Source organism: Acomys russatus, chromosome 5 (assembly GCF_903995435.1).
Source record: "Acomys russatus chromosome 5, mAcoRus1.1, whole genome shotgun sequence".
Taxonomy (NCBI): Eukaryota; Metazoa; Chordata; class Mammalia; order Rodentia; family Muridae; genus Acomys; species Acomys russatus.
Genome location: NC_067141.1, coordinates 2,249,898 through 2,277,804, shown reverse-complemented (window position 1 = coordinate 2,277,804; position 27,907 = coordinate 2,249,898). Strand labels below are relative to the sequence as shown.

The following is a 27,907-nucleotide window of genomic DNA, read 5'->3' as shown; positions in this document are numbered from 1 at the left end:
TACAACACCAGGCGTCAGCCCAGCGGGCAGGACCACGCCCATACTAAACATGGCCAGTCTTGAGCTTCACCACGCAGAACCACGCCCGGAGCCCGGGAGTCCTAGAGTCGGAGTTTAGGGAACAACACTGCCCATAGTCAACATGGCGGCTGAGCGGCTTCAGTGTGGGGCGGGGCTGCGATTAGAGCGAGTCACGTGAGCCGCCCCCTTGGCCCGCCGCGCGCGCACGCGCGCCTCCCAGCAGCCGCTCTCCTGCTCGCTCTCTCCCTGGTTCTCTGAGGTGGTGTGGGGCGCGTAGCCCCCCGGGCCGGGTGAGGCGCGGGCGGCAGGATGCGGCGGCGGCCGTGGCGGGGTCGCGGTCCGGGCGGACGGGCGCGGTGATGAGCGTCGGCAGCCGCCGCCATGTCCAAGGTAACGGCGCCCGGGCCCGGGCCGCCGGTGGCGGCGGGCGGGAAGGAGAAGCGCTCGTTCAGCAAGCGGCTGTTCCGGAGCGGCCGCGCGGGGGGCGGCGGCGGCGGCAGCGGCGGCGGCGCTGGCGCTGGGGGCCCCGGGCCGGCCGCGCCCTCGTCGCCGTCGTCGGCGCGCTCGGTGGGCAGCTTCATGAGCCGCGTCCTCAAGACGCTGTCCACGCTCTCGCACCTCAGCTCCGAGGGCGCCGCCCCGGACCGCAGCGGCCTCCGCAGCTGCTTCCCGCCCGGGCCGGCCTCCGCGCCCACGCCGCCGCCGCCGTCGTGCCCGCCGCCGCCCGCCTCGCCCGCGCCGCCCGCCTGCGCCTCGGAGCCGGTGCCCGGCGTGGCGGGGCTCCGCAACCACGGCAACACGTGCTTCATGAACGCCACGCTGCAGTGCCTCAGCAACACCGAGCTCTTCGCCGAGTACCTGGCGCTGGGCCAGTACCGGGCGGGCCGGCCGGAGCCCTCGCCTGAGCCCGAGCAGCCGCCGGGCCGCGGCCCGCACGGCCAGGGCGAGGTCACCGAGCAGCTGGCGCACCTGGTGCGGGCGCTCTGGACGCTCGAGTACACCCCGCAGCACAGCCGGGACTTCAAGGTGAGCCCCCGGGGGCCCCTGGAGCTCGGGCTCCTCCTCTCTTCGGGCCGGGGAGGATTTCTGCGCTGGATGCTCAGAGAGTTCTGGAAGATAACCCAGATGACAAAGGCACGCATTCCTCCCACCATTCATGCGTCCAGCTTGTCTTCGAACGCCCAGAACACAGACGCTTGCTGCTGGGGCCTGTGATCCGCCTTGGGGGACGGATGTTGCCAGGAGCAAGACCCAGTCTCCATGGAATTGCAGTTTTGGGAGCGGGTGTCGGTGGGGGAGTATCCATCTGGGTTCGAATCCGGCTTCTGCTTCTTTCCTAGCAAATTACTGAGGCTCTTTATGCTCCCGTTTATCTGGTACTTACTCATAGCACGTTGACACAGAGATTACCCAGTTTGGGCACTTTGAGGGCTTCGACAGGATAGGTGAAGTACTTCAGCTAAGTGTACGTGCATATTACTCTCTTTCTTTTTGTTCTGAAGTAAAATGAACTAGGTGTTATCAGATAGCTTGGAAGAAGGCAGAACCCGATGGTCTTGGTTTACAGCTGCTGGTTGACCCGGCCGCCCGTTAGTGAGAGGATGAGATTGGGGAGCAGAGGAGTATGCCGGGTCCAGATGGGGAGAGCCATTTCGGCTGTGCTGAGGAGTTGGATCTTACTGTGATCTCAACAGGGAGATGACTGGATGTTAGCGGGAATGAGGTGGAACCATGAGAAGTGTCGGTTTCTTTCCATTTCTCTGTGCTCAGGAGAACTCAGTTTGATGTGCAGCCTGCCTTTTTTTTTTTTTTTTTTTTTTTAACACAGCTGTCTCATCCTAATGTACGCCCAGCCTTCTTTATTTTCGAGACAGAGCCCCACTATGTAGCTCAAGGCTGACTTTCAGCTTGAGATCTTCCTGACAGCCTCCTAGATGCTGCAATCAACCTCTCTTGCCCCACTCCTCTTCTAAAGTAAGAAATCAAGTTTCCAATTTAGAGGCTTTGCTAGACAACATTAATTTATTTAAAAAAAAGTTTACATGTGTGTGTGTCACTTGTGTAGAGGTCAGAGGACAATTTATGGAGTCAGTTCTCTCTTATCTTTATGTGGCTTCCTGGGACTAAACTCGGATTGTCAGGTTTACCTGCTGGGACGTTTCAGCACAACAGTAGCTAAATGTAATAAGGTTATGCTTTTATTGAATTTTTTTTTCCATCTGTCTTCTATTTATGGCAAGTGGTACTGGTTTTCCATTGGTGCTATCAAGTTTCTCTCTAAAATACATTTCTCTAAGTACCGATTGGCTTGCAGGACTGGATGATGATGTAGCTGAGGAGTCTGTTTGGTTAGGCCCTGCCATTGCCTACCACTCCCTTTTGAATCCTTTTTGCTTATATTGTATTTATATTGCTTAAAAAGGAAAAGTGTTTGGTGTGTGATCTTGAAATTTTGAATGGACCTGGAAACACAAAGATTCATGTTAGAGATCTCAAAGTAAGGAACCAGGAGAGCGGCATTCTTGCAGGATCCCGTGAACAGCTGCAACAGTGGGAAGTTTTCAAGGCAGGATCCTAGTGTGAAGCTTGTGGCTTCTTGGTATGTCAGCGTCTTAGCATGTACACATTGCAGTTGCTTTTAGGAGGTGTATCACCCTCCTATGAGCACAGGCTGTGAGCGAGCAGAAATGGGTTAGTATTCTAGATGTGCAGGACCGATGGATAGACATGCTTTAACAAAGGTGAGCGCGAGCTTATGAGACTGTGCTCCTCTTTGCATCCATTAAGCTACCAACAGAAATGGGTCAGTGCTTCAAGAATAGAGACTGAAGAGGCATATTTGGCAAAGTTGGGTGTTTTCTTAGAGTCCTTGTTTTTGAGACATTGTACTCTTGTAAACTTCACTGTGTGTCCTTTAATCCACCTCCCGTTGGCTAAGGGCTTACTTAGGAGTGTACTCAACATCAGAAGGAGCACACCCTGGTGAGAGTGCTGTGAAGCACAAGTGTTGGGCAGGCTGCTGTCTGCTGGTTCTGTGGTGTCCCAGAGGGGTCATGGACCCAGGGCTAACCCAGACCATTCTCTTGCTACTCTGTGGCCCTTATCTGTTACTGGGATTTTGGTCTTGGGTTTTTTACTTCATGGCTGACTGACAGTGGCACCTGTAGCACCCTGTGTTCTAGTAGGGAGACGGGAAGTCATGAGAGAAATAAATGTTTTCCTAGGAGACCCCAGCAGGCTTCTGCTGACATCTCACTGACTATACCTGTGTCAGTTGACGGCCACGAAAGCTAGAAGCAGGTGTTTTGGTTTTCTGCTTTAATAGGGAGGATGAGTAGGGTTTTGTCTCTTAGACAGCCCACCCAAGTATCTCATCTACCGTGGGCTAGACGCTGGCTATGAGGGTGGAATCCAGCGGGACCCAGGTTTCCTGAGAGCTTGTCTTGCACTTGAACTTGTGCATGACTCACATTTATAGTTCACTTGAGGATCATCTTATAAAGCAAATTTCAATCTCCTGGGGTGGGGTCTCACAGTCTGCTTTTCCAGCGAGCTCCCAGGTGATGTGGCTGTGGCCTATCTAAGGGCTATATTTTGAGTAATAGTGGTCTCCAAGGAACAGATGACAGAACATCACTCAACAGGAGGCACAAAAGTTCCCTGGGCCAGGAAGTGATGAGGGGTAGTGTGAAATTGCATATGCGTTGGAGAAACAGTGAGCCATTAGGCTGCGGGTTGCACCATGGCCAGCCACAGTGGTGCAGACCCCTTGGAAGCATGTTGTAAAAAAAAACTGTGCCAGCCTTTGTGGGCTGCTTTGGACTTTCTCCTGGGAAGCTGGGAGCCAGAGCTGATACAATAGGCGAGTGATAGAATTTTTCTTTCTGTCTTCCCTCTCTCCCTCCTTCTTTGCTTCTCCTTCCCCCTCTCTTCCTGTCTCTTGCTGTCTGTGGAGGATTGATTTTATCCCTTCCTTTTTTTACTGAGTATGATTTTGAGCATAAAGGAAGTTGGAGATGGATGTGAGGCCTCTCTGCCCTGCCGGTCTGCCTGTCTGTGGCCATCGTGCATAAGTATTTGAGTGTTTTCCACATTCAAGTAGCTCCCTGACTCTCAGAGTCCTCCTCAGCTCCTGGCTCCAGCCATCACCTGACTGGAGCTGGGAGAAGAGACAGAGCCAGCTGGCCTTTTGGTTTTACCTCAAGGTCTAGAAGAACACTCACTGTGGATTTCAGTGTGATTTTATCACGCAGAACTTCCAGGTTAGTCATGTTCTCTGTGTAAGTTTTCAGTTAGAATTCTTCCTTCTAACCACATTGATTTCTGCTTAAGGAACTTGACAAGTAAATGTGTTTTTTGTCGTGTATGTGGGTGTGTATGTGTGTGTGTGTGTGTGTTTTGCTTCTTTCACTGTGGTTGCAAAAGTTGAGTTTTATTTGCTAGAATAACAAAATGACTGGCCTAAGTTTGAATTGCTTCAAGAAACTTCTCTAGCTGCAGCCTGTATCTTTTTGTTTGTTTGTTTGTTTGTTTAATACCTACCTTCTTATGCTCTCAGAGGCCTGGTTTGTGATCAGAGTATTTTTATGTTTTTCTGTGCCACATACCTCACACCCCCGGGACTTTTGTCTATGTTTGGAGACATACTTGGTTGTTACACATGGGATGAAAGTGCTACTGGCATCTAGTGGGTAGATTCAGAGATTCTGTATGCTACACTGTGTACTCCCCTCCCTCGGTTATTCAGCCTAAGATGGCAGTAGTGCTGAAATGGAGAAACATTTTGTCTATTCTCAGCACAGATTTTCCTAACCAGCCTCTAGCCTGTTTACCTTGTAGATTTGGTGAATGATTTTATCATGTTAAACCTTCCAGGTTAGTCTGTAGAATTCATGCATGTGCGTGCGTGCAGTAATACTTGCACTCAACCTTTGTGTCAGCTACTTTTCTTTTATAAAACAGTAAATAAATGATTTTGAAATCTGAATACTCATTCTGATGTTTTAAGGAAGAATCAATGTATTGCTTTAATTTACCAGGATCATGAGTGTTTAGATTCTTATGAAATGCCTTTTGATTTCTAGTATTTATTCCTCTTTGTGGAAAAAAAATAAAAAAGACAGATGGGCCACTTTCAATCAAGATAGGTAAGTTTTATAGCCTCAATTTTCAAACCATGCTCTCAAAGAGCAACCACAGCAGAGTGGTCTCCTGAGGTACTCTGCAGACTCCTTCCAAGTTTGCAGTAATCAAAAACACTTGAGCTTAGTGTGGCCTTATCAGCATAACCACTGACTGTGACAGGGCTCAGTGGAGCCCTCGCTTGAGCAGGCCCAGCAGACATGCTGAGACGAGCAGCATTTTTTTCCTCTGAGACTGGTGCAGAATTGTGAAAATAAGGTCATCTGCAGTCAGGTTTACATGTGTGGCATTGCTCCTGAGGCTCAGGTACGTTTGGAAATTGTGCTTACAAACAACTCTTTTTTAAATGTATGAGCTACTTCTTAACAGGCATAGGAAGCAGGAAAAAAATATTGCCTTAGAAGGGCACTTGGGGAATAAAATACACAGGCAATTATAGAACTCTGTGTGTGCTGATGTTCTGGTTCTTTCTGCCGTTATAATACACAGACTGGATGATTTCTAAAGAAATTTATTTCTCAAAATTCCGGAGATGGCAAATCCCCGTGTTGGGGCACCTGGCAGGAGGATTCTTCCTCCATCATCCTATGGCAGATGAATGGTCAGACTGAAAGCTTGTGAGTTTGCAGGGGTTGAAGAAGGAGGGTGTAATGGGGTAAATTTGCTCTTTTATCAGGAACCTTCTCCTGTGGTAATAACATCTACCCATTCTTGAGGGCACGGCTCTTAGGTCTAATTGCCTCTTACCGGCCTCAGTGTTTGTGTTGGGGATTACATTTCAAGAACAGGAGCTTTGGGGGCCACGTTTAAAATGCAGCATCCTACTTAGGCCACATCACATCTGCTCGATTACTGCGTTTAAAACGGAGCTAGTTTAGGTGAAAGGTTGGGGATAGAGGATTTAGTGTGAAGATTATGGAGCAAAGTTCTTGCCCTCAGAGGACCCATCTGTTATAAGGAAGCGATTTTGAACTACTAATGGAAGATTGAGTAGGAGTTCAGAGAAGGACTGGATTGTAAGATGAAATATAAGCAGAAGACTGACTGATTCATCTTTTAGTTCACAGTCAGCAGCTAACACTTGTACAAATTGGAGTTCCTGACACCGTGCTAGCTAGTCTTTGGGTATATAGTGTTTAAACAAAATGATACAGCAATGGGAAAATGAAGGAAGGCAGTAGGGAACATGATTCTTCTCAGAACTGTCACGGAGGAGGCAGATATTAGCCAGTAAATACTGACAAATAAGAAATTTCAAATCTTAAGAGATAAGAAGATAAAGTAAATGAATGAGAATAAGGAATTTGGCCAGGAGGAGTGGGGAGCAAAATGGACTCAAAAAGCTATTTTATTGAGATTACCTGGGGGTGCGTTTAGAAGTCTGACAGGCCCTGTTTGCAATGCAAGGAGGCAGATGGGGAATGGGACAGATGAAGCTGGAAAGGGACAGGTTTCACTGGGCCGTACAGGCCATTCAGAGCACAGGCTGGTTGATACTGGTTTCGAACAGTGTTTTGGCACGGTTATGTTAAATGGGAAGTGCGCATTCCTGGTGCTGAGTAGCGAACAGAATAGAAGCTTGGAGGCTGGCTTTTGTGATGGGGCTGGATTTGAGGCTGGATTTGAGGCACTCGTGGAGATAGGCTGTCTTTTCCTCTTCATGGTCAGGATTGATTATGTCCATGTCCAAGCTCCATTCGATTCTTTTCTAAATGTTTGTCTTAATGGCAGTGGCACATTGTTGTGATCACCCTGGTGCTGTAGTAAGTGTGAAAATCTGGTGTAATTCCTTCACTTTCATCCTTTTCAGGATCCTTTGGCTTCAGAGTCTCTTGATATTCTGTATGAACTTTTATTTCTGAAAAAAGTGCTGTTAAAGTTTTGATAGGCATTGCATTCATCCTGGAGATTGCTTTGGGTAGAGTATCATTGTGTCGTTCCTGAATTTTCCAGTTCATAAAAATGGGAGAACTCCAATTATTTATGTTATGTCATTTCTTTCAATTGTGTTTTGTATGTTCGGTACAGGTTTTTTTTTCCTCCGCCTTCTTCATTAAAACTTACTTATTCTCAATGACACTGTAAATGAAATAGCTCTTTTTGGTTTGAGGATGGAATGCAGGGCATTGCACATACTAAACAGGTTTTCTGCTGCTGAATTAAGGGCTACACTGCAGCTCCATAAGCAGAATTGCTGATTTTTTTTTTAAAGATTGTTTATTAATAGTGTATAAAAGTATGTAATTGACTTTGGCATATTGATTATGTATCCTGCAACTTTGCTAGTTAATATATTAGTTTTAGCAGATTTTCTTGGTATCTATAGTTTTCCATATAAAAGGTGATATCATTTATGAACAGAGAGATTGGTATTTTCAGTTGCTCCCCCGCCCCACTTTATTACAAAGTAGGTCTTATTTCCTGTCTTAGAAGAGATGCTTTCAGGCTTCCACCTTTGAGTGTGATTGCCCCTGTCATGGGAAAGATTTCTTTTTTTCCTGGTTTGTTGAGTTTTGTTTTGTTTTTGTTTTTTCTTATCCCATTTTTGTTAAATGTTTCTTTTCTGTATCAATTTGAGATGTTCCTGCCTCCCTGCTCCCTCATTTTGTTAATGCCTGATATTTTATATTACCTGATGTTTAGTATGTCAAACCTTCCATTCACAGCAGGAATAAATTCCACTTGGCTATGCTCTCTACTCAGATTTTGATACTTTGATACTAGTCCCACTCCTCTGCTTACCTTGAGATCTTGAGGCTTACATCTTTGGGCTCCACTTCCTCATTTGTAACATGGACATGACAGTATATCTACTTCCTAAGCCTGTTTTGGAAAAAATTACAGAAGAACCTGGCAGTGGCCTGCACACAGTGCTCAGCAGGTGCTGACGGATGCTGTTGTTCTCATCCAACCTTATGGTCACCCAGCATAAGGCATAAGGTACAGAAGGCGTCTTTAGCATTTGATGATGTATTTATGAATTTTGCATTGTTTCATCAGTTCTATTAATATCAAATATTGCTTACAGTCTTTCATGCTTTTTAAAAGTTTTATGAAGTTAAAAAACCAGTTAATTGGTGTGAGCTTTAATGTTAAGTATTTATATTAATTTGGGACAGAACTATACTTACTGATTACTTGCCTGCTATTGACAAAATCAGAACCCTTCAACAAAATGTAAACTAATAACGTACAGTGAGAAGGCCTGCATCTGCAAATAACTGAGAAGAAATTGAAGCATAAAAGAATCATCTGTTTCCCAAAGGATAGCAGGATCAGATGCATTTATTCATACTTCCTTCCTAGGACCCCATAATCACCACGTTGTATGAACTGTTGAAAAACAGACAAGGGGATTCAGATTTCTGAACCCACCATTATTTTACCTCAGTTCCTTGTGTGCAGTGGGCAGCGATTACTTCTTACTCAGCATCGAGTTCCTGCTCCTGGTTTGTGGAATGTGCACACTGTTGCTTCATCCGAACCGAGGAAGCCACAGCTAAGGACAGCTTACCGACTAGACTCTGGTAGTAGTGTGCATGTGCTGATAATGGCCAGGTCTGTTGTACACTTGGGTCAAACCTCACTTGAGGCTTTAAACTTTAAAAGAGCAGGGAAGAAATCAGAAGATGGAGTGGCAGGCCTTTGCATGCAGGACTTTGTGAGCATATAAAGCATATAAAGCTGTGTAGAAAGATACAGTTCCTGTCACTAGGCTCCCTTAAGCAGTCTCGTGATGAGGGGCCCATACACTGTCCTTTCCTTGTCTCTTGCCCCTTTCTTTACTTAAATATGTGAAGAGTGTGCACTGCATGGTGAGTTGACAGTGTTTGGCAGCTGTATGGGGAAAGAATGAAGTAGAAAGAGTTGGAGATTATTTGGAGGGTTCTTGAGACAGATTGTTTTGGGATGGCAACTTTTCAAGACTGGTAAACAAAGTGCAAAATGGTTTTGGCAGTGAGAGGTGAAATCAGTTGTGTTTGAACTGTAGAAACCTAGGCAAAAATGATTTTTAATGCTGTATTTGTTGACTGTTTAATTTTCAGGAGCTGTACAAAGTGAGTCATTTAAGTCAGCGGTTCTTGACCCCTTTGAAGGGATGTTCTATGACTCTTTCACAGGGTCGCCTAAGACCATAAAAAATGACTCATAACAGAAGTTGTGTGGTCACCACAACATGAGGAACTGTATCAAAGGGCCACAGCATCAGGAAGGTTGAGAACCACTGATAAAAAGGAGCTGGCTCATCTGGTCTGCCCATAGAACAAACACCTTAACCCAAACACAGCATAACATAGATGCTTGTTGACAGTGAATTGTTTTACATCTTTGTGTGCTTCGAGCTTCTGCTTTGGCTCGACCACTTCTGTTTTGATATTAGTTTGTGGTCTGATGGATTTTTCCTGTCCCTTTATACTGTTGTCACAATGAGGGGCTACTAAATGGGGCAGTGTTCTCTGTTTGTATAGTTCCTCACAGCTGTTTCCTATAGTAAAAACTCTGGAAAACAATGACCTCATAGTTTCCACATACTCAAAACAAAAAAATTCCAAACCTTTTTTATAGTAGTGGAAGAGAAGTCATTAAAAAGAATAAAACCTGTCATCTGTTGCCTCTTCCTTCAAAAATTGTTTGCTCTGTTATTAATTGTTCATTTGCTGTTCTTCAGATTACTTTTTTTTCTCTATAACAAACATTTTTGCAGAGAGCACATGGGGCTATCTTGAGTCTTTTGTTGTGTTATGATTGTTCTTGTCTGTGTAGAAGCCATTGTTCTGTGCCCGCACTGAGGCAGTGCCTGGAGGAACTGGCCAGTCACTGAACATCTGTTGCTTCTTCCTTCCAATTGTCAAGCTCAGATGGAGCAAACAGTACATCCACAAACAAATAATTCATGCTTTAGAAGATTCCATTGGGCTGCTCAGACAGTAACTTTGTTTGTATCTGCTCCTACTAAAAGGAATGTTGGCGCTTATCGTCAGATCAGTACATTTTAACTCTTGGCATTCTTCTAATCATTAAGAATAAGGCATAGCTATCTGGTTTGGGGAAGCATTAAGAAACATAATCATGGGACTGCAGAAATGGCTCAGGGGCTAAGAGCACTGGCTGTTCTTCTAAAAAGACCCGGTTTGATTTCTAGCACCCACATGGTGCCTCACACTGTTTGCAGCTCCAGTCCCAGGGGATCTGATGCCCTCTTCTGGCCTTCATGGGCACTAGGCATACATGGATATATGTAGGGAAAACACATATACATGTAAGTAAGAATTAAAAACAAACATAATCATGAGACTACTTTGTGTGTGTGTCTGTGTTGAGCCAGATTATTCACACAGTGATTTCAAGGCCAATTAAACATTTTTACAGGCCGGGTGATGGTGGCACACGCTTTTAATCCCAGCACTCAGGCAGATCACTGTGAGTTCGAGGTCAGCCTGGTCTACAAAGCGAGGCCAGAACAGCCAAGGCTACACAGAGAAACCCTGTCTTGAAAAACCAAAACCAAACCAAACCAAACCAAAACAAAATGTTTACAGCAGCTCTGAGAAAGAGGACTTGTTGTTACTCTTGTCTTAAAATTTCCTTTGGATATTGGCATTCTGTACTAGTGAGCAGCAGACCTGGCCTGCAGTTCTACGCGGTTTCATTGAGCATTAAAAGAGAAAGTGTGAGGAAGGCTTAGTGTAGAACAGTGGTTCTCAACCTGTGGGTTGCAACTCCTTTAGCAAACCTCTGTCTCCAAAGACATTTACATTGCGATTCGTAACAGTAGCAAAGTTACAGTTATAAAGTAGCAATGAAAATAATTTTATGGTTGGGAGTCATTGCAACATGAGGGTTGAAGCATTAGGAAGGTTGAGAGCCGCTGATGTAGAAACCAGCACCTTGGATATGTCACAGAAATGATGGATGGGATAACACAGGTCCTTGTTGTCAACTGAAGCCACTAGAATACCTTCCTTTGGACCCAGACACCCAGAGTGCAGAGATTTAAACAGGCTGTTGGAGCCATTCCTCATACCCTGTGTGGTTTTGAGAGTTCTTGGGCATAGGCTGTGCTGCCCTTCATTTCTGCACTTGATTACTGAGCTATTCTTTCTAGTCCTGGAGTTATCAAGTGACCTTGCAGGTTTCCAGGTGTCATCCTAGTCTCAGCGTTTTTGTTGGTGAATCAGATAAGGTTCCAAGCAGGAACCTGGTAACATTTGGAAAATTCTGAAATATACTCCTCCAAGTTACATAAGGCATAATTATATTTAAAGTTACAGTGCAAATGGAATATAATGCTGCATTTTGTATTTGGGTCCTTAGTGAGCTGCCCGTGGTTCACATGTGAAGGGGCCTGGTTCATATGTGTGTCATTAGCATGAAGCTTAGGCTGGCCCAGCTGCCAGATAGATACACAGTGTTCTGCTGTCAAGTGAGTGTCTTAAACTTGGGGAGGTAATGACTCTGTTCTAGGCAGACCATACACCTAAGGGTCATTGCTTCATGGTGGGATCCTTGGGCTAGGGCACTGACTGAAAAACTGCCATTTCTACAGTTGATGGAGTAGCTGAGAAAAGAGATGGCCTGGAAGGCAAGGCTTCCCGTAAGGTAAGGGAGTTATTTTGAGGAAAGACATTGTTAGCTCGTTAGCATACAATTCCAGCTCCTAGCTCAGGCCTTGTATCGTAGTTATATAATTTAAGTAGTCATCCTACCATCCTCATTTGTAAACTCTGCCACTGCTAATTTTGAGTTTGTATTGCTGCCAGATTAGACTTCTTAGGGTTTACTTGCAGTTACGTCTGAACAATTATTGCCTTTCCTGCTACATACAGAATGAGTTACAGCTTAACATTTAAGCTTCTTCATGATGCAGTCCCTTTATGTTGGGAAGCAGCAGAATACAGCCAAAGGGATGACCAAAGGGTAAGAGGTCTGTGGCAAAGGACTCTTCCCCCGTCCCCCCTTTAAAAATAATTCTTATTTTCTTTAAAATTTAAAAAAAATTTTTACTTTATATCCTGATTGTAGCCCCCTCCCTCACTGCCTCCCAACCCCACCCTTCCTCCATTGTACCTTCTCCCTCCCTCCCTCCCTCCCTCCCTCCCTCCCCTAGTCCTCAGAACAGGGAGCCCTCCTCCCCTAACATATGGCCTCAGCCTGTCAAGTCTCTTCTGGACTGTCTGTATCCTCTTCCTCTGTGGCCTGGCAAGGCTGTCCCACCAGGGGCAAGTGATCAATGTGTGGGCACCAGAGTCCATGTCAGAAGTAGTCCCTACTCCCCATATTATGGGACCCACAAGGAGACTGTGCTGCCTGTCTACTACATCTGAGCAGAGGGTCTAGGTCCTCACCATGCATGGTCCTTGGTTGGTGCATCAGTCTCTGCAGCCCGCCCTCCTCGGCGCAGATTTGTTGGCTCCATTGATCTCTTGTGGAGCTCCTGTCCCCTCCAGGTTTGGTTGTGAGTCTCAGCATCTGCTTTGATCCTTTGCTGGGTGGAGTCTTTCAGGGGACTTCTATGGTAGGCTCCCTTCCTTTTCTTTTTCTTCAACTGCTTTGGTGTCTATTCTATTTGCCATTCTGAATGAGAATTAAACATTCTACCTAGGATCCTCCTTGATCTTTAGTTTCCTAGGTCTGGGTATTGTAGTATGGTTGGCTTTTCTTCTCTTAATTGAGTTTTATTTTCTGATCCTGGTATAATAGTAATACTTTCTTGTTTAGTATGGTGGCTTACTCCTCTAAGAGTAAGAGGTTGGGATTAGGAGGATCACTAAGTTTGAGGCCAGCCAGGGCATCAGAGTGATACCCAGGTCAGCCTGGAATATGGCGAGACCCTGCCTCAAATGAGGGAAGAAAAGCTTTCCTCATATAATCAATACCATGAGTAAGTGAGAAACATCTGTAAAGTGCCTACTTAATACAGTGCCTGATGAGATCTGGCAGCATTGTCGTCCTCAGCCTCTTGCCCACTGCTGCCTCTTAACTTTTGCCCCACACTTTACTGCCTGTCCCACTTTCTCTTCTCTGTGAGTCCAGGGCACATAATTCCTCAAGACCTACTTTAAAAGCTACTCCTGGGGGCTGGAGAGATTGCTCAGAGGTTAAGAGCACTGGCTGTTCTTCCAAAGGTCCTGAGTTCAGTTCCCAGCATGGTGGCTAATAACTATAATGAGATCTAGTGCCTTTTTGTGGCCTGTTGGTACACATGTAGGCAGAATACCATATAAAAAAATAAATAAATCTTTTTTTTTTTTAAGCTACTTCTGTATTAAAGTATCCCTAACCCTGTGTTTGGAAGTAGTAGCTCCTTCAATGAAAGCATGTAGCATTTTTCATGGAACTCTTGTGGTGCTTCTGTTTTCTTCTCTTAGTTATGTTTAAATAACAAAACTAGCTGAGCATTGTGAAAACGTTTCCTTGTGAGGTGAGTATATTGAACCCACATGTGCCTGATTCTCAGCTTTGCTAGTTATCATTTGGTGGCTATTCTTATTTAATAACCATTGCCTTTCTTTCCACTGACTTGAAGTGAATCCCAAGAGTGTTTGCTTCATTACTAGTTCAGTATCTGTCTTGTGTTTTATTATCCACCTAAGAAACCTAACATCATCTATACTATGTGAGTGTGTGTTTCATAATATTTTACAATTTGCATTTATTAGGATTGAATAAAGTTTATGCTATCAGTGTTTTTGAGATTATTTGTGTTTAAAAAGACAAAGTTTTAAAAATTTCAAACAGGCTGGCAAGATGACTCAGTGGGTAAAATCACTTGCAGCAAGTTGTCCTAGACACACACACACACATACACACACACTCTCTCTCTCTCTCTCTCTCTCTCTCTCTCTCTCTCTCTCTCTCTCTCTCTCACACACACACACACACACACACACACACACACACACACACTGAAATAGAATTTCAAACTGTTGTTAGTGTGGAGTACATATGAAATACTAGAAAAATGAAACTAAACAGTGAGATGGCACGGTGGGTAAGCACTAGCTGTCAGTCTAAGTTCCATCCCTGGAACCCGCATGCTAGAAGGAGATAACTGACTCTGTACCACATGTGTTCACATATGAACACATACAATAAGTAAATAATTATAAAAATTTTAAATGCTTCCATCTTAAAAAAGAAAGAACAGCTCCATTGAAACTGTTAAACTTATCACAGTTATTGCTCATCTGTACATATTTCTTTGTAAGTGTTTAATACTAGCTTCTGCATCGCATGGTCATGTTTTGAAGAATTCTTTTCTGGAGGTTTCTATAGTCTTTTTGTGATGTATTCATGGAGCCTCAGTTGAAATGGTTCTTTATCCTTATTTCTTATAAAATGTTGTAGGGTTGCCTCCCTTTTATAGTGAAGTTCCTTGTGTCAGTGGTTCTGTAACTCTCCCTCAGGGTGTCTGCTCTCTTTGTCTGTGTCTTTTGTAATCTTGGCAGTCATTGGTAATTATTCCCCATTCCACTAGTTCATTAGGGCTGAAGAATGATGGCACTACTTCTGGCATTCATTTTTGTATGTTTTAGCTGTGAGCACTTCTACAGAGACTCTTGTCCTCTTCAGTTCTTTGCTTACCCTAGTGTATATTTTGTGAAATAAAGAGTAAATGCTTGCCTGGCACGGTGGCACATGCCTGTAATCCCAGCACTCGGGAGGCAGAGGCAGGCGGATCACTGAGTTAGAGGCCAGCCTGGTCTACAAAATTTGAGTCTAGGACAGCCAGAGCTATTACACAGAGAAACCCTGTCTCAAAAAACCAAACAATAAAGAGTAAATGCTTAATACACTCTCTTTATCTCCCAATTTTAAAAATAATTGATTTCCTAATGTGGTTAGTTTTTATAACGTTATGAACTCATAGGATTAATATATTTTCGTTAAATCATAATGTTATAATTACTTACCCTCACCCACCTGCCATTTTAGAGTTTCCCTTTACTTATGAGCGTAGGCAGTCTCTCTGACTTGTCTTCCCAGGTACTGGGGCATGTGCTACCACACTTGGCTACTCGTAAGCCTCATTGATACTTAAATTTCTGGTCATTTTTGGCCAATAGGATACGTCCCTTTGATATAATACATGTTGCTGGCAATATCAAACCAGGATGTAAGAAGTTAGGATGTCCCTGGCTTATTTTGGATTTTATACTATATCTGGATTCATTCGGTCTGTTTAAGGGATATTGGTTCCTCAGTGCAGGTAGTACTGAGATACCACACTCTAGGAATGTATGGTTTTAAAGCCAGATCATGAGTTCAAATCCTAGTTATGGGTTTTAGGGGTATTTGTGTAACTCTGTTGGATTAACCTCTGTGTCTCCTTTCTCCTCACAGGAGGTCCTTTTCACAGCATGTGGATTCTTGTTCCTTATCACACTGTATCACAGTAATAATCCAGTGCTGCTGCTAACAAGGAGCATTTGAAACAGTCTAGATCCTGTGAGGGAGGGTGGGGTCCATTACTGTGTTTGAAAGTCACTTGGAGTAATTCCCAGTGTGGTTTTCGTTGTTAACTGAATATAAAGTTAAAATCCTGCTTTGCTTTTGATTTTAAGAGATTGCTATCTAAAATTTACTTTTATTGCATTATTATGTGAAAAGTATAATTTGTGACTTGAAGTCAACTCTGCAAAGTATGGTCTGTTTAAAAGTTTAGCATTTTCTCTAATCCTTACATTCTGTTCTTTCTCTCTAACTTGTATGATTTATTCTTCCATTGTTCAAATACAAGTAGAAGTATGTGTGTGGTTTGCATTGAATTTTTTTCTCTTGGACTTGGGTAAATGTTGGTTGCATGTGTCTGTGTGTTTGTCCTTGTCTTATGTGAGGACTACACAAATGCCTGCTTTATGCCCTGCACAAGGGGTTATTTTATGTTCCTTACCGTACTATAAGGCAGATATGCACAGTGTCATGTGCTTTATAGATTATGTAAAGAACATCACTTTTTTTTGTTTGTTTATCCACTTTACATCCTGGTGGCAGCCCCATCCTCCCTCTCCTCATGGTCCCACCCTCCCTCCCCTATTGCTCAGAAAAGGGAGTCTCCCTTTGCATCCAACTAGCTCTTCAAGTCACATGAAGACTGAGCATGTCCTCTTCCCCTGTGGCCTGGCAAGGCAGTTCTGCCAGGAGGATTTTGATTAAAAAAACAAAAAAACAAAAAAAAAAAAACCTAGAAACAAGTCCATGTCAGATACAGACTGCCCCCCTCCCTGCACATTACTAAAGGACCCACGTGAAGCCTGAGCTGCCCAACAGCTACATCTGTGTAGGGGTCTAGATCCAGTGCATGCATGGTTCTTGGTTGGTGCTTTAGTCTCAGCAAGGCCCTTTGGGCCCTGGTTAGTTGGCTCTGTTGGCCTTTTTTCAGGGGTCGGCTCTCCCATGGGGTAGGTCTTGAGTTGGGCCAGGTATTGGTTAGACAGTCTCAATCTCTGCTCTATCTTTACCCTAGAACAGACTCCAAGTAGCAGGGGCCATAGAGACTGAAGAGGACTGACTCCCCCTAACTAGACAAGACTTCTAGTAGAGGAAGGGGAACAGCAACCCACTCACAGAAACTTTGACTTAAAATGTACCTTGCCTACAAGGTATCACTCTTTTCTGACTCCACAGGCTTTCCTTTGCTAAGTATTTATATACTCTTCCATTTAGTGTCCTCATACTTTAGGGAGATGACCAAGACTCAGTCAAAGTAGAGTTGATCAAAATTGGGTCAGACCAGACCTAGGCTGTGGGAAGATTCTAAATTGTCCTTTCATTGGAAAACAAAAAACACAAATGAGGGCTCTTCATCTGGGCTGGTTTTAGTGAGATCACACTGTGAAGTTGAATGTGCAGAGAGACTTTGTCTTACTGAACCTGAGGAGTTGGTCTGGTTTGACTGTCAAGCATGCCATGTGGAGCGTGGAGAGATGTATGTCCTGTGACTTAACATCATTCTTAACCACTTAAGATTTAGTGGGTTTACCCTGGGTTTATTCATTTATAAATGTATGACATATAGTGAAACTTTATGGATCTGCTTAGGAATAACATCTCTTGGTTACTCCTAATAGATGTTTTAGCTCTAAAGACACGGTAAAAGAAAAAGGTTTCAAAGCAAGAATATTTTTACAGTAGTTTGGATTCCTTGTTTAAAAAAGGTTAGTTAGAAACACAGATCAGGTATCAAATGTCAGCATCTCCAAAGAGGAGTGTGTGTATGTGTGTGTGTCTGTCTGTGTGTGCGTGCGTATGTGTGTGTATGTGTATGCGTGTGTGTGTGTGTGTGTGTGTGTGTGTGTGTGTGTTCATGAACCCATGTGCCTAAGTGCCTATTTTTTTGGTACAGTTCTTTCCTTCCACCTTTAATGGGTTCCAGGGATTGAACTCAGGTTGTCAATCTTATACAGCAATCGTCTTTACCTGCTAAGCCTTTTCACTGGCCCTCTAGACTATATTAGTATAGGAAAAATGCATCTGAAATAAAATGGAAACAGATGAACAAAGATTTATTTAAAATTAGCAATTAAACTTCGAGAAGCTTCTGGGTGAGTACAGCTGTTGTTAAGTTTTTAAACCCATTGTAGTCTTCATGGCAATTGACATTCACTGTGAGAAAACTTAAGCTCTTGTGTGAGCTGCAGTTGAAACATTGGGTTACAGTTGTTGCAAGGTGCTTTGTTTTATTAATGAAAGATCATGAACAGAAATGTTTTAAGGTTGATTGCTGTTGGCTTTAGACAGACTGCTTACTTCATAGTTCTCTCAAATTTTATTTCTGCTTCTGTTTTTGCTTTTGTTTTGAGATAGGATCTCTCTACATAGCCCTGGCTGACCTGGAAATCGCTGTGTAGACCAGGCTGGCCTTAAACCCACAGTGATCCTGCACCTGCCTCTGCCTCCGCCTCCTGAGTGGTGGGATTAAAGGTGTGCACCATCACATCACAGGTTTTCCTTTGTGGATTTTGCAGGAAATAACACCTAAAAATAAGTACTCTGAACCCAATACAGTACAGGCACTCCATAAATCTCAACAGTTAAGATTGTCTTAAGTGATGTAATGCAGTTATGAGGGGCTTCTTGAGCTTCTCATAAGGTTTGGTGATTTAAAAAGTGGAATCAGCTTTGGTCTCAGTCTGATTTCACTTTAAAAGTAGAGTCATTAAAACATTACACTTTACAAAAACTTGGAACTCTCAAGCTGTGCCATAGACTAATGACGTTGCTTCTCTGCGCTGCAGTTAGGACATAAACACTGTTTGTCTGGGTGATTTGGCTTGGTTTCCCAGACGACTGTGATGTGCAACCAGGGTTGGGAATATGTACTTTAGATATATTCCTTTTCCTGGTTTTCAGGGTTATTATGTAGGACCACAGAATAAATCTACTTTCATGATTTTGAAAACTCACATAGTAGAATCTGCATAATTTTTCTCTGCCCTCACCAGAGCCCCTACATGTCCCTACTTCATCCTTCTGAGGTAAAGGAATAGGTCAGAGGTTGGGGTGGAGGCATTTCAGTTTGTAAGAAGGTCAAGACCTTAGAGTTTGTCTGCCAGAGTCTGTGGCCAGATTTGTATTGATAGGCCAAGATTTGTATTGATAGGCCAAAAGGCCTCCACAGTGGAAGTGAAGGTGAGGGAATAGGTGAAGGGCACGCTACTGTTTGGTCATGACTGCATTCTGGACCTCGTGTGGCATACTGCTATATGAGTTTTTTTTTATCTTCCTTACTGTTTCCTCATCCTTCTAATATGTTTTACAATACTCACCCATTCACACAAATATCATCTCTCAAAGCTTAGTTATTCTTCATTAACTTAGTTGGTATCCCAAAAGTCAGATTCAAAAGATCAACTTGTTTTCAAGCAAATGCTTATTTCTAGTGTTAGTTTAGAAGCCAAATTTCTCTTTAGGTACTATCTGTGACTTTAGATACTCACATTTTATATATTTCTTTCTTTAAAATTGTGGATACACATTGAGTTTGTTTGTTTGTTTGTTTGTTTTATCTGAAATACCTGGAACGAGAAGTGTTTGAGGTTCCAGATTTGGTTTTGGATTTTGGAATATTTGTTTATATATAATGAGATATCTTGGGGATGGGGGATGGGTGCTATGTGGAATAGACATAGCCTGGGCCTTGCTGGCTCCTCGCCTAATTCTAGGTTCACAAGAATAAGGAAGATGCCAGGAGGATGGAGGTGAATGCCTTTAGTCCTAGCACTGGGGAGGCAGAGGCAGGTAGAGCTTTGGGTTTGAGGCCCAGCGTGGTCTATATAGTTATTTCAAGACAAGGCAGGGTGACATGAAGCACTGTTTTGAGAAAGGGCAGGCGAGGCGTACATGGAAGAGAACATGGCAGGACCTTTGACATCCTGTGGCCTCTGCACCTGCACAGGCATACACACTGCACGTGTATGCATGTATACTATACTACATATGTCATTTACACACACACACACACACACACACACACACACACACACACACACACACACACACATATTTTGGACTAGAAATGCTCAACCTATATAGTTGTCCATCTGAATTCTGTGATTTTTTTCAACATTCTATTCACTAATTTTGTGTGTATGTGAATGTCAGAGGACATGTAGTAAGAGTCATTTCTCTTCTTCTGTCATGTAGATCCCAGGTATCAAACTCAGATTTATCAGCCTTTACCTGTCGAGCCATGTTATTGTGCCAGCTCCCCACACCCATGGGAAATAAATTCCATTCTCCTTCTGGCAAAGACAGTAGATAGTGATTGTTTTGATGAATCTTACAAACCACTTTGTCCCCAGAAGAGTAGCCCAACGCCTGGTCAGTCAGTCATATCAGACTAATATTGTGCTATCTGTTTCCTATGAGAAGAAGTCAATATAATTACTGTGTTGTCTTTGTCTTGGAGTCAGGTAAAGAATGCTTGGGACCACTCATTGTCTTCCCTGGGGCATGAGATGCTGCTGCCTGTCTGTGGGGCTGCATGAAGGTTTATCCTTGCCGAGCTTCACGTCTGGAGGTGTATAGCAGCTCCTGCCGTGTGGACTTTACTTGGAGCTATGTGTTCCTAACTCATTCTTTTTGTTCCAAGGGGAAAACACTGTTACTCATTTACAAGATGTTATGGAAGTGTTGCAAGTGTTTTGACTTTTATTTGGTGTCATCAACGTAGACAGTTAATGTAACTATATAGTTGGATATATAGGACTTAAGCCAATAGACTCAGTTTAATATTTTCCAAGCAGAAATACTCAGATTCTATAAAACAGACACAAGTATATGAAGTTAAGTTTATTGCAGTGTATTGCATAATTTAAAAAATATTTTATTTATTTATTTTACAGATGAGCACTCTATCTATATGTACTCCTGCATGCCAGAAGAGGACATCAGATTACAGTATAGATGGTCGTGAGCCACCATGTGGTTGCTGGGAATTTAATTCAGTACCCTCTGGCTGAGTAGACTGTGCTCTTAGCTGCTGAGCCATCTCTCCAGCCCCATTATTGCATAATTTTAATGCTTTAATATATGTTATTATTCAGCAGGTGATAGTGATAGTCAACTATAAAAAAAAACTTCAAAAATACAGTGACTAAGTTTAGGTCATTAAATAAATTAAGGTTTAATAGTGAAAAAGAGTCTTAGAAGGCAAATCAAGGTAGGATCAGATATGACTTAGACCACAGTTATAGTGATTGAGCCAGTTAATGGTTTTGACCATTAGCTTCTCTCCTACTTGCTCATTCAGTGAATTAGCTATCTCTGGTGGCACTTAGGTGACTTGTGTTTTTTGTTTTGTTTTTCTGAGGCACTATATAATTGGCTCTTATTCTCTATTTTGTTTTGTCTGGGGGAAGAGGTAAATAGTCTCTGGTGTGTCTTTGTGAGATGCCACCATGTTGAGGGGCTAAAAGTGGCAGAAAGAGGAGCTTTTGTGTTAGTTCAGTGGGATTTCCTTTTCCTTCAGGTTGTGATATGGTAATTGAGGGTGAGGTTGACCCAGGATGGATTTTGCCCTAATTAGGTTTGTATTAGTTCAGTTGTTTAGTCTTGCTTGACAACTATCTTGCTAAACAATCTAGTACAGTGTCTTGGTACACACTGAGTGTAGATGAGTTGAAGTGTTAGTGGTAAGAAGCATAAGCAAACTTAATGCAATCTTGATTAAAAAAAAATTAAATGTTGATGTGGCCCTGTAATTCCAGAGGCTGCGGTATGTAAAGTTTCACTGATAGATAATGAAGATTGTGATTTTGGTTAGGTTGTTTCTGGGATATACAAGCTAAAGAAAGTAAGAGATGTGATGAGGACAGAAGGTTGCTGTGCTTCTGTCAGTTTCTATGACCTAGCTGTACGCGGTATCTCTCCCATGATACATACGACCTCTTAGCAGCTGGTCTTTGCTTCCTCTGTAAAGCAAACCATGCAGACTGGTGGAAATGGTTTCTTGTCCTGTCTCTAGTCATCTGTGTCTAGGCCCTCCTTTGCTTGATTCTGTCACCTGACCCCTCCCCTGTCCAGAGAATTCCTCTACTTTCTGAATCTCCCCTCTTCGAGCTGAAGAATGTTGTTGAGATCTCTCCTTTCCATCAGCTGCTTCTCTCTAGATGCTCAGTCTCTCCTTGCTTGCACAACTCCAGCTTCTGGGGTGTGAAGAATGGTCAGCAGAAGCTGCTCAGTATCCTTACTTCTGCTTTACTCCTTTGGGGTAGATATGTGCTTCCCTGAGATCAAATGGGCAAGTGACCTTTTTGTTAGACAAGCTAGAGGATGAACATCCCGGTGTTTGTCTTACCTGACTTTTCTGTAGCCTTTTGCATTGTTGCTTCTATCTCCTTGAAGTTCTGTTTTGGCTCAGTTTGTGTGAACTCCCTTGTTCAGTCTCATTTCTTTTTATTAGGCTCATGTTTGTCAAGATTCTGGCCTGGTGGCTGTTCTTCATGCTAGATGCCGCTTGGGTTGTTCTCTGCTCAGTTGATAGTCGTATGCCTTTCTGGTTTAAACCATTCACCCAGGTCTTTTTCCCGAGCACCATGTGCAGCCTCATTTGGGGTGATAAATAGGTGCCTCAAGCTCGGCTTGTTCAGAACTATGGTCCCTCAGTTCCAGGTTGATTCCTGATCATTACCTAAGTCAGAAATAAAAAACCTTGATGACATTCTTTGTTTTCTCTTTAGCGTCACTGACCTAGTATCACCAGTTATCTATCTCCATTCTTCTACTGTGCATATCATTGGCTTTGTTTTGATGCTTCTAAGTGAAGGAACTCAAGCCTTCACATTTCACAGTGGAGATGTCAAGTGTGTAAATGCTCCAGGGGCACTGACAAGGCAGAGATTGAGAAGGCTGAATCCTAACCACTAGACTACCAGGGAAAAAGTAGAAATAGAGCAAGAAAGACGTCTGCCCTCTGCTGGGAGAAGTTGGGTAGTGTGGTGAAGGCAGTCCTGTCCCTCTCCTTTTATGTTGTTGCTGGATGGCATCCATGTAGTAATCTCTCAGCTCTGTTTGTTATCAGGTCCTCCCTCCACTGTATTTTTCTTGAAGGCAGAGTCAATCTCTGTAGTCCAGGCTGGCCTTGAACTCACAGCAGTCCTCTTGTCCCAGACTCCCAAGTGCTGAGATATTAGATATGAACAACCATGTTTGGCTTCCCTCTCTTGTTTGCTGGCAAGTTTTGCTGGTGTCACATGTATTATTTCTAATATCTCTTTGACTCTTCCTCCCAAACAGAATCTCAGATATTTTATAATCAACTTTTTTGGTTATTTATGTGTAATTGTCATCAAGCTATGACAGTTCTTCACAATCAGATTGCCGCCTGTTGTTTTTTTGGTCGTTGTCATCATCATCATCATCATCGAGACAGGGTTTCTCTGTGTAGCCTTGGCTGCCCTGGACTCACTTTGTAGACCAGGCTGGCCTCAAACTCACAGAGATCCGCCTGCCTCTGCCTCCCTGAGTGCTGGGATTACAAGCATGCGCCATTATGCCTGACTTTATGATTTTTCTTAATTTGGATACATAAGAGGAAGTTTGTGCTTCTCTGTGTATGTGTGTGTACCTGTGTGATGTGTGTGGAAATGTACACACACCATGACACCTCTGTGGAGGTCAGAGAACAACTCTGTGGGATTAGTTTGGTTCTCTTTACTAACCTTTACATGCTTTTGGGGATCAGAATCAGGTTGCCAGGCTTATATGACAGTGCCTGCTGAGCCATCTCTCTGGCCCTGTTTGTAGTTTGTTGGTTTGCTTTGCCTTTCTTTACCCTTTAAGTACTGGTAGGTCGGTTCCCTCATGAAACTTGTCATTTGGCTCTTTAGACTTTGTGCTCTTGATTTTCTTGGCCACAGCTCTAATGTTTTTATCTTGGTCTCCTTTGATGTCCCCCCCCCCCCACGTCTAAATATATGTGTCTTCTGAGTTTTCTCCTTTGGCTTGATGTCTCGTGACATCACTGGGCAATCTCAGTAGTATTTGTGATTACTCATCTTTTGGCTTCTATATTTTTGTCTTTAGTGTGGATTCTTGCACTGAGCCGAGATGTGCACTTTCTCAGCTATCTGCCCTGTCTTCTCTTAGAGGCACCACAGAGCTTCAGGGTCTTTGGATTTGAAAGAGAACTCATCACCATCTTTCCTTTTCCCCTGTACTGATGTAGGTAAAATCTACCCTCTGGAAAACGGGGTGCCATGGAGGCCTGCTTCCTAACTCTCATTTTAATTGGGCTACAAATTCTACTGATTCTGACACATTTCTAAATCTCTTGCAAACTTGCCTTCTCATGTATGTCTTCACAGCGTTCTCTAAGACTCATGTTTCTTTCCTCATTTTGTTTCCTAACTGCTTTACTACTGTGCACCGCACTACTCCAAATTAAATGCTCATAGCTAAAGTTGGAGTGCTCACTTGTCTTATTTATATGTAAAATGTCTTGCGTGCATGGTTCTTCTCCAACCATACCCACAAGTCACTTCCTTTTACTTTGGAACAGTCCACCTTCTCTCTTCTCAGAGCATATCGGCTTAGCCAGTTCACTCAGAACCGTTTCCTGGCTTCCTGTGTCATCTTTGGTTTGCTTTTAAAATCCTTCTGAGCCACTCTTGTCTTTACTCATTTCTCTTGCTCTGCCTTGCAGACCTGCACTTTCAGGTCTATTGAACTTCTTGGACTTTCTTAAAGGTGCCATACTTTCTTACCATTTTGTGTGTTTAAATGTGTAGCCCCACTTTGATCCCTTTGAAGGGTAGACCCTTCAAAGCTTAAATGATACCTCTTGGGATGTCATCATTGTCCTCCAGCTCTTTCTCTAGCCAGTGTTCTACTCCTGTGACACCCTCTCTGTACAACTGCTATATTAATCAAAAATGTATTCCTAAACTTTTAATTTTTAGGATAATTTCAGGCTTACAGAAAAGTCAGTAAAAGTAGCATAAGAGTCCTTTAAAAGTCTGTACTAGTTTTCTTGTCATTAACATCTTATACCAATGTCACAGCTAAGAATAAGAATTGAACTGCTGTTGACTGAATTTCATTTGTGAGAATATTCCTTGTTTTGTTTCGTTTTCGAAATCTTTTTGGGATACCCTTGAGATTTTGATAGTCTTCCAAGCCAGGAACTCACAGCTGTTTGTGCTGGTTTATTTACTTGCAGAGTATTGTGTCAAAGAATGCTCTGCAGTATCGAGGAAATTCCCAACATGATGCCCAGGAGTTTCTGCTGTGGCTTTTGGATCGAGTTCATGAAGACCTTAATCATGCTGTAAAGCAGAGTGGCCAGCCTCCTTTGAAGGTGAGTGCATGTACTCCTTGGGGTAGCCAGGGAACAGGGAAATGGGTAAGGGGACAGGGAGATCTCAAAAATTTCCACTGAGGGCTTGTTGCATTAAGTAGTGACTACCTCTGGGTGAATATAAAACTAAGTGGGCACTTTATGGGATGTTTTACCTGGTTGTTGTGCTGGCAGTGTAGGTAAAAGACAACTGTCCCTAAGGACCTTACAGTCTAACGAGGGAACTAGTTGCTTCCTATTCTAATAAAGACACGTACTGTGTAGATCAGTAGAACAAATAACACAGTCAGAAAGGAAATGTATGAATACTTCTGCTGTTAGACTTGGATTTGAGCATAGGAATTGGGTCCAGAATGGTCTCACTGAGAAACAGAGCAGTTCATAGTCAACTTTTCTACGTGTAGCCTTAATATGATAGGTAAAGTGGTTCATGCAGTGGGAAGAGTATGTCCCTGTGAGTTTTTGAAGTTTGTGACAAGTCTGATCTGTATTTCAGAATTTCTAGTTTTGGAAAATTGATGGTTATTTTAGCTTAAGGTCCTTTTTTCCTGAATGCTGCACTGTCATATAACTATGTATACATGACTGACTGTCACCATATTGAAATATCATAGAGGCCAGGCACTTTTACTAGTCCTTGTGTCCTGACATCCCCATTCTCTATATGTGGTAGCAGATTCTTAGTAGTTAGGGGCATAAGAGTTAAGTGAGATGTGACGCAGACTGTGGATTAGCATCAAGGTGAGGATTGAAACATCCTAGGGAAGAGAGCTGCACAGTCTCCTAACAGACTTGAGAATGATAAACATGGTCTGTTTGAGGGAATGAGTCCCTGCAACCTATACGCTATGCGCCGTGTTCTGTTTACTTTAGCACTCTATGTTGCAGAGCTTCTGGGTTCCATATGCAGCTTATAAAGGACATTTTAGGTTCAACTTCAATCAAGAATTGGTACTTTAGCTGGGTGTGGTGGCGCATGCCTTTAATCTCAGCATTTGGGAGGCAGAGGCAGGTGGATCTCTGTGGTCTACAGAGTGAGTTCAGGACAGCCAAGGTACCCCAAGAAACCCTGTCTCGAAAACCAAACCAAACCAAAACAAAATAAACAAAAAAAAAGAATTGACACTTCAGGCCTGTCAATTGTACTTTGTTTTTGTTTTTTTAAAAGCCACCATCAGAGACTGATATGATGCCTGAGGGACCATCTTTTCCTGTGTGTAGCACTTTTGTACAAGAACTTTTTCAAGCCCAGTACAGGTAGGAGCAAATGACATGTTCACTCTTGTTTTGTCTGCCTGACATAGTTCTATGTGATCTTAGTGTGAATGTTTTACATTTTTGTTTTCAAAGATCTTCTTTGACCTGCCCTCATTGTCAGAAACAGAGCAACACTTTTGACCCTTTCCTGTGTATTTCTTTGCCAATTCCTCTACCACATACAAGGTAAGAATGCATGTGTAAAATTAGCAGTCTTCTATGATAGGGCACTTCTTTTTCTGTTAAGGTTTTTCACTGACTTAGTGAGGTAATAGGCTTAATGGCAATGGACACAAGCCTTGTTAAATTCTTGAAGCTAAACGCCTGTCTGGGTGTTCAGGCTGAGCATGATCGAGGCAAGCCCATGCCATAGCCTTTTTTAAAAAACTGGATGTCTTAGATTCTTTGGAGACCCTCCTTGTACTTATTTATTTCAGCCCTTCAGAAGTTAGGCTGTTTTGAAGGAAAACAGAACCAATTATGAATATGTTACATGAAAGATATTTTTATGAAGATAGCTTTTCAAAGCTCTTTCAACTTATTCAGTAGTTTCTAACTGAATGTTTCCCATTTGGCTTCTAAATAAAGGGGGCATTAGCTTCAGTTCCTTTTCTTTTTAGATCACAGGCTGGCCTCAAATGTACGTAGCTGAGAATGACTTTGAACTCTCACTCTTCGGCCTTTAGGTTCTAAGTGGTAGGCAGATGCCACTGTTTCTGCTTTACGTCGTGCTGGGGGAATGCGGGCTGTGCATGGGAGGCAGCTGAGCTATGTCCCAAGCCTTATTTTAGTTTTTGTGTTGATTTCAAATCAGGTTTGTTTCATCTCTTCCTTATTCTAGCTAAAATAAGTAACTAATGAGAAGATCTGACTTTGATCTGTACAGGCCTCTCTATGTCACTGTAGTGTATCAAGGGAAGTGTTCCCACTGCATGAGGATTGGTGTGGCTGTGCCTCTGTCTGGGACTGTTGCCAGACTTCGGGAAGCTGTGTCCATGGAGACAAAGATCCCCACTGATCAGGTAATAACCTGCTAAGGCCAACTCCATAGGAGTCATTAACGTGTTGCTTTCTGCTTATCTGGTTTTTGTTTTTTGTTTGTTTGTTTTTTTTTTCTACTCTAGTTTTCTGCCAAATATGTTAGAAATTTAAAACCAGTTGCATTTAGTGTTGAGGGGAGAGAGGGTGGAGGGAATCCAAACTCAAAGAAGATGGTGTATAGAAAGCCTTTCCCTGCTTCAATTAATCGTATTTATAAAAAGAAAAACTGCTTTATGTAAGACACTGTGGCTTTGTTTGTAAAGTGTAATAGCTTAACCTTTCACACTACTCGTGTGGCATTTGACAGAGAGGCTTAGGGGTCCCCTCCATTGCTGTGGGGGTGAGACTGGGTGTCTTGCCAGCATGCTGCTGTGTAGATAGTACGTGCTCCTTGTGCTCCTCTTCCGGCCCCTTTGTGGGGCTTGAACCCAGGGCCTCACTCCTGCCTGCAAGTGCACTGTAACTGAGGTGTATCTGCCACCCTTTTTATTTCCTTACTTACTTGAAGACCAGAGTCTTTTGTTTAGATAGGGGAAAGTTGGGTTTCCCCTTTTGGGGTAGGGGAACATGTCTTTGATAAGTAGTTATATTTAAGTTGACCAAAAAATGCATTTGCCTTTGCATGACTTAACATATTTTACATAC

At 43.1% G+C, this 27,907-nt stretch overlaps 1 protein-coding gene across 1 annotated transcript in view; it reads left to right on the top strand.

Moving 5' to 3' along the window:
* Positions 1 to 238: 238 nt before the first annotated feature.
* Positions 239 to 27,907, top strand: part of Usp31 (ubiquitin specific peptidase 31) — a 58,479-nt gene continuing 30,810 nt past the window's right edge. Inside the window, exons 1-5 of the mRNA XM_051145162.1 lie at positions 239 to 1,047; positions 24,827 to 24,964; positions 26,133 to 26,221; positions 26,315 to 26,407; positions 27,108 to 27,243. Coding sequence (XP_051001119.1) covers positions 403 to 1,047; positions 24,827 to 24,964; positions 26,133 to 26,221; positions 26,315 to 26,407; positions 27,108 to 27,243 — 1,101 coding nt within the window. The 5' untranslated portion in view covers positions 239 to 402. The remainder of the gene's footprint in view (positions 1,048 to 24,826; positions 24,965 to 26,132; positions 26,222 to 26,314; positions 26,408 to 27,107; positions 27,244 to 27,907) is intronic.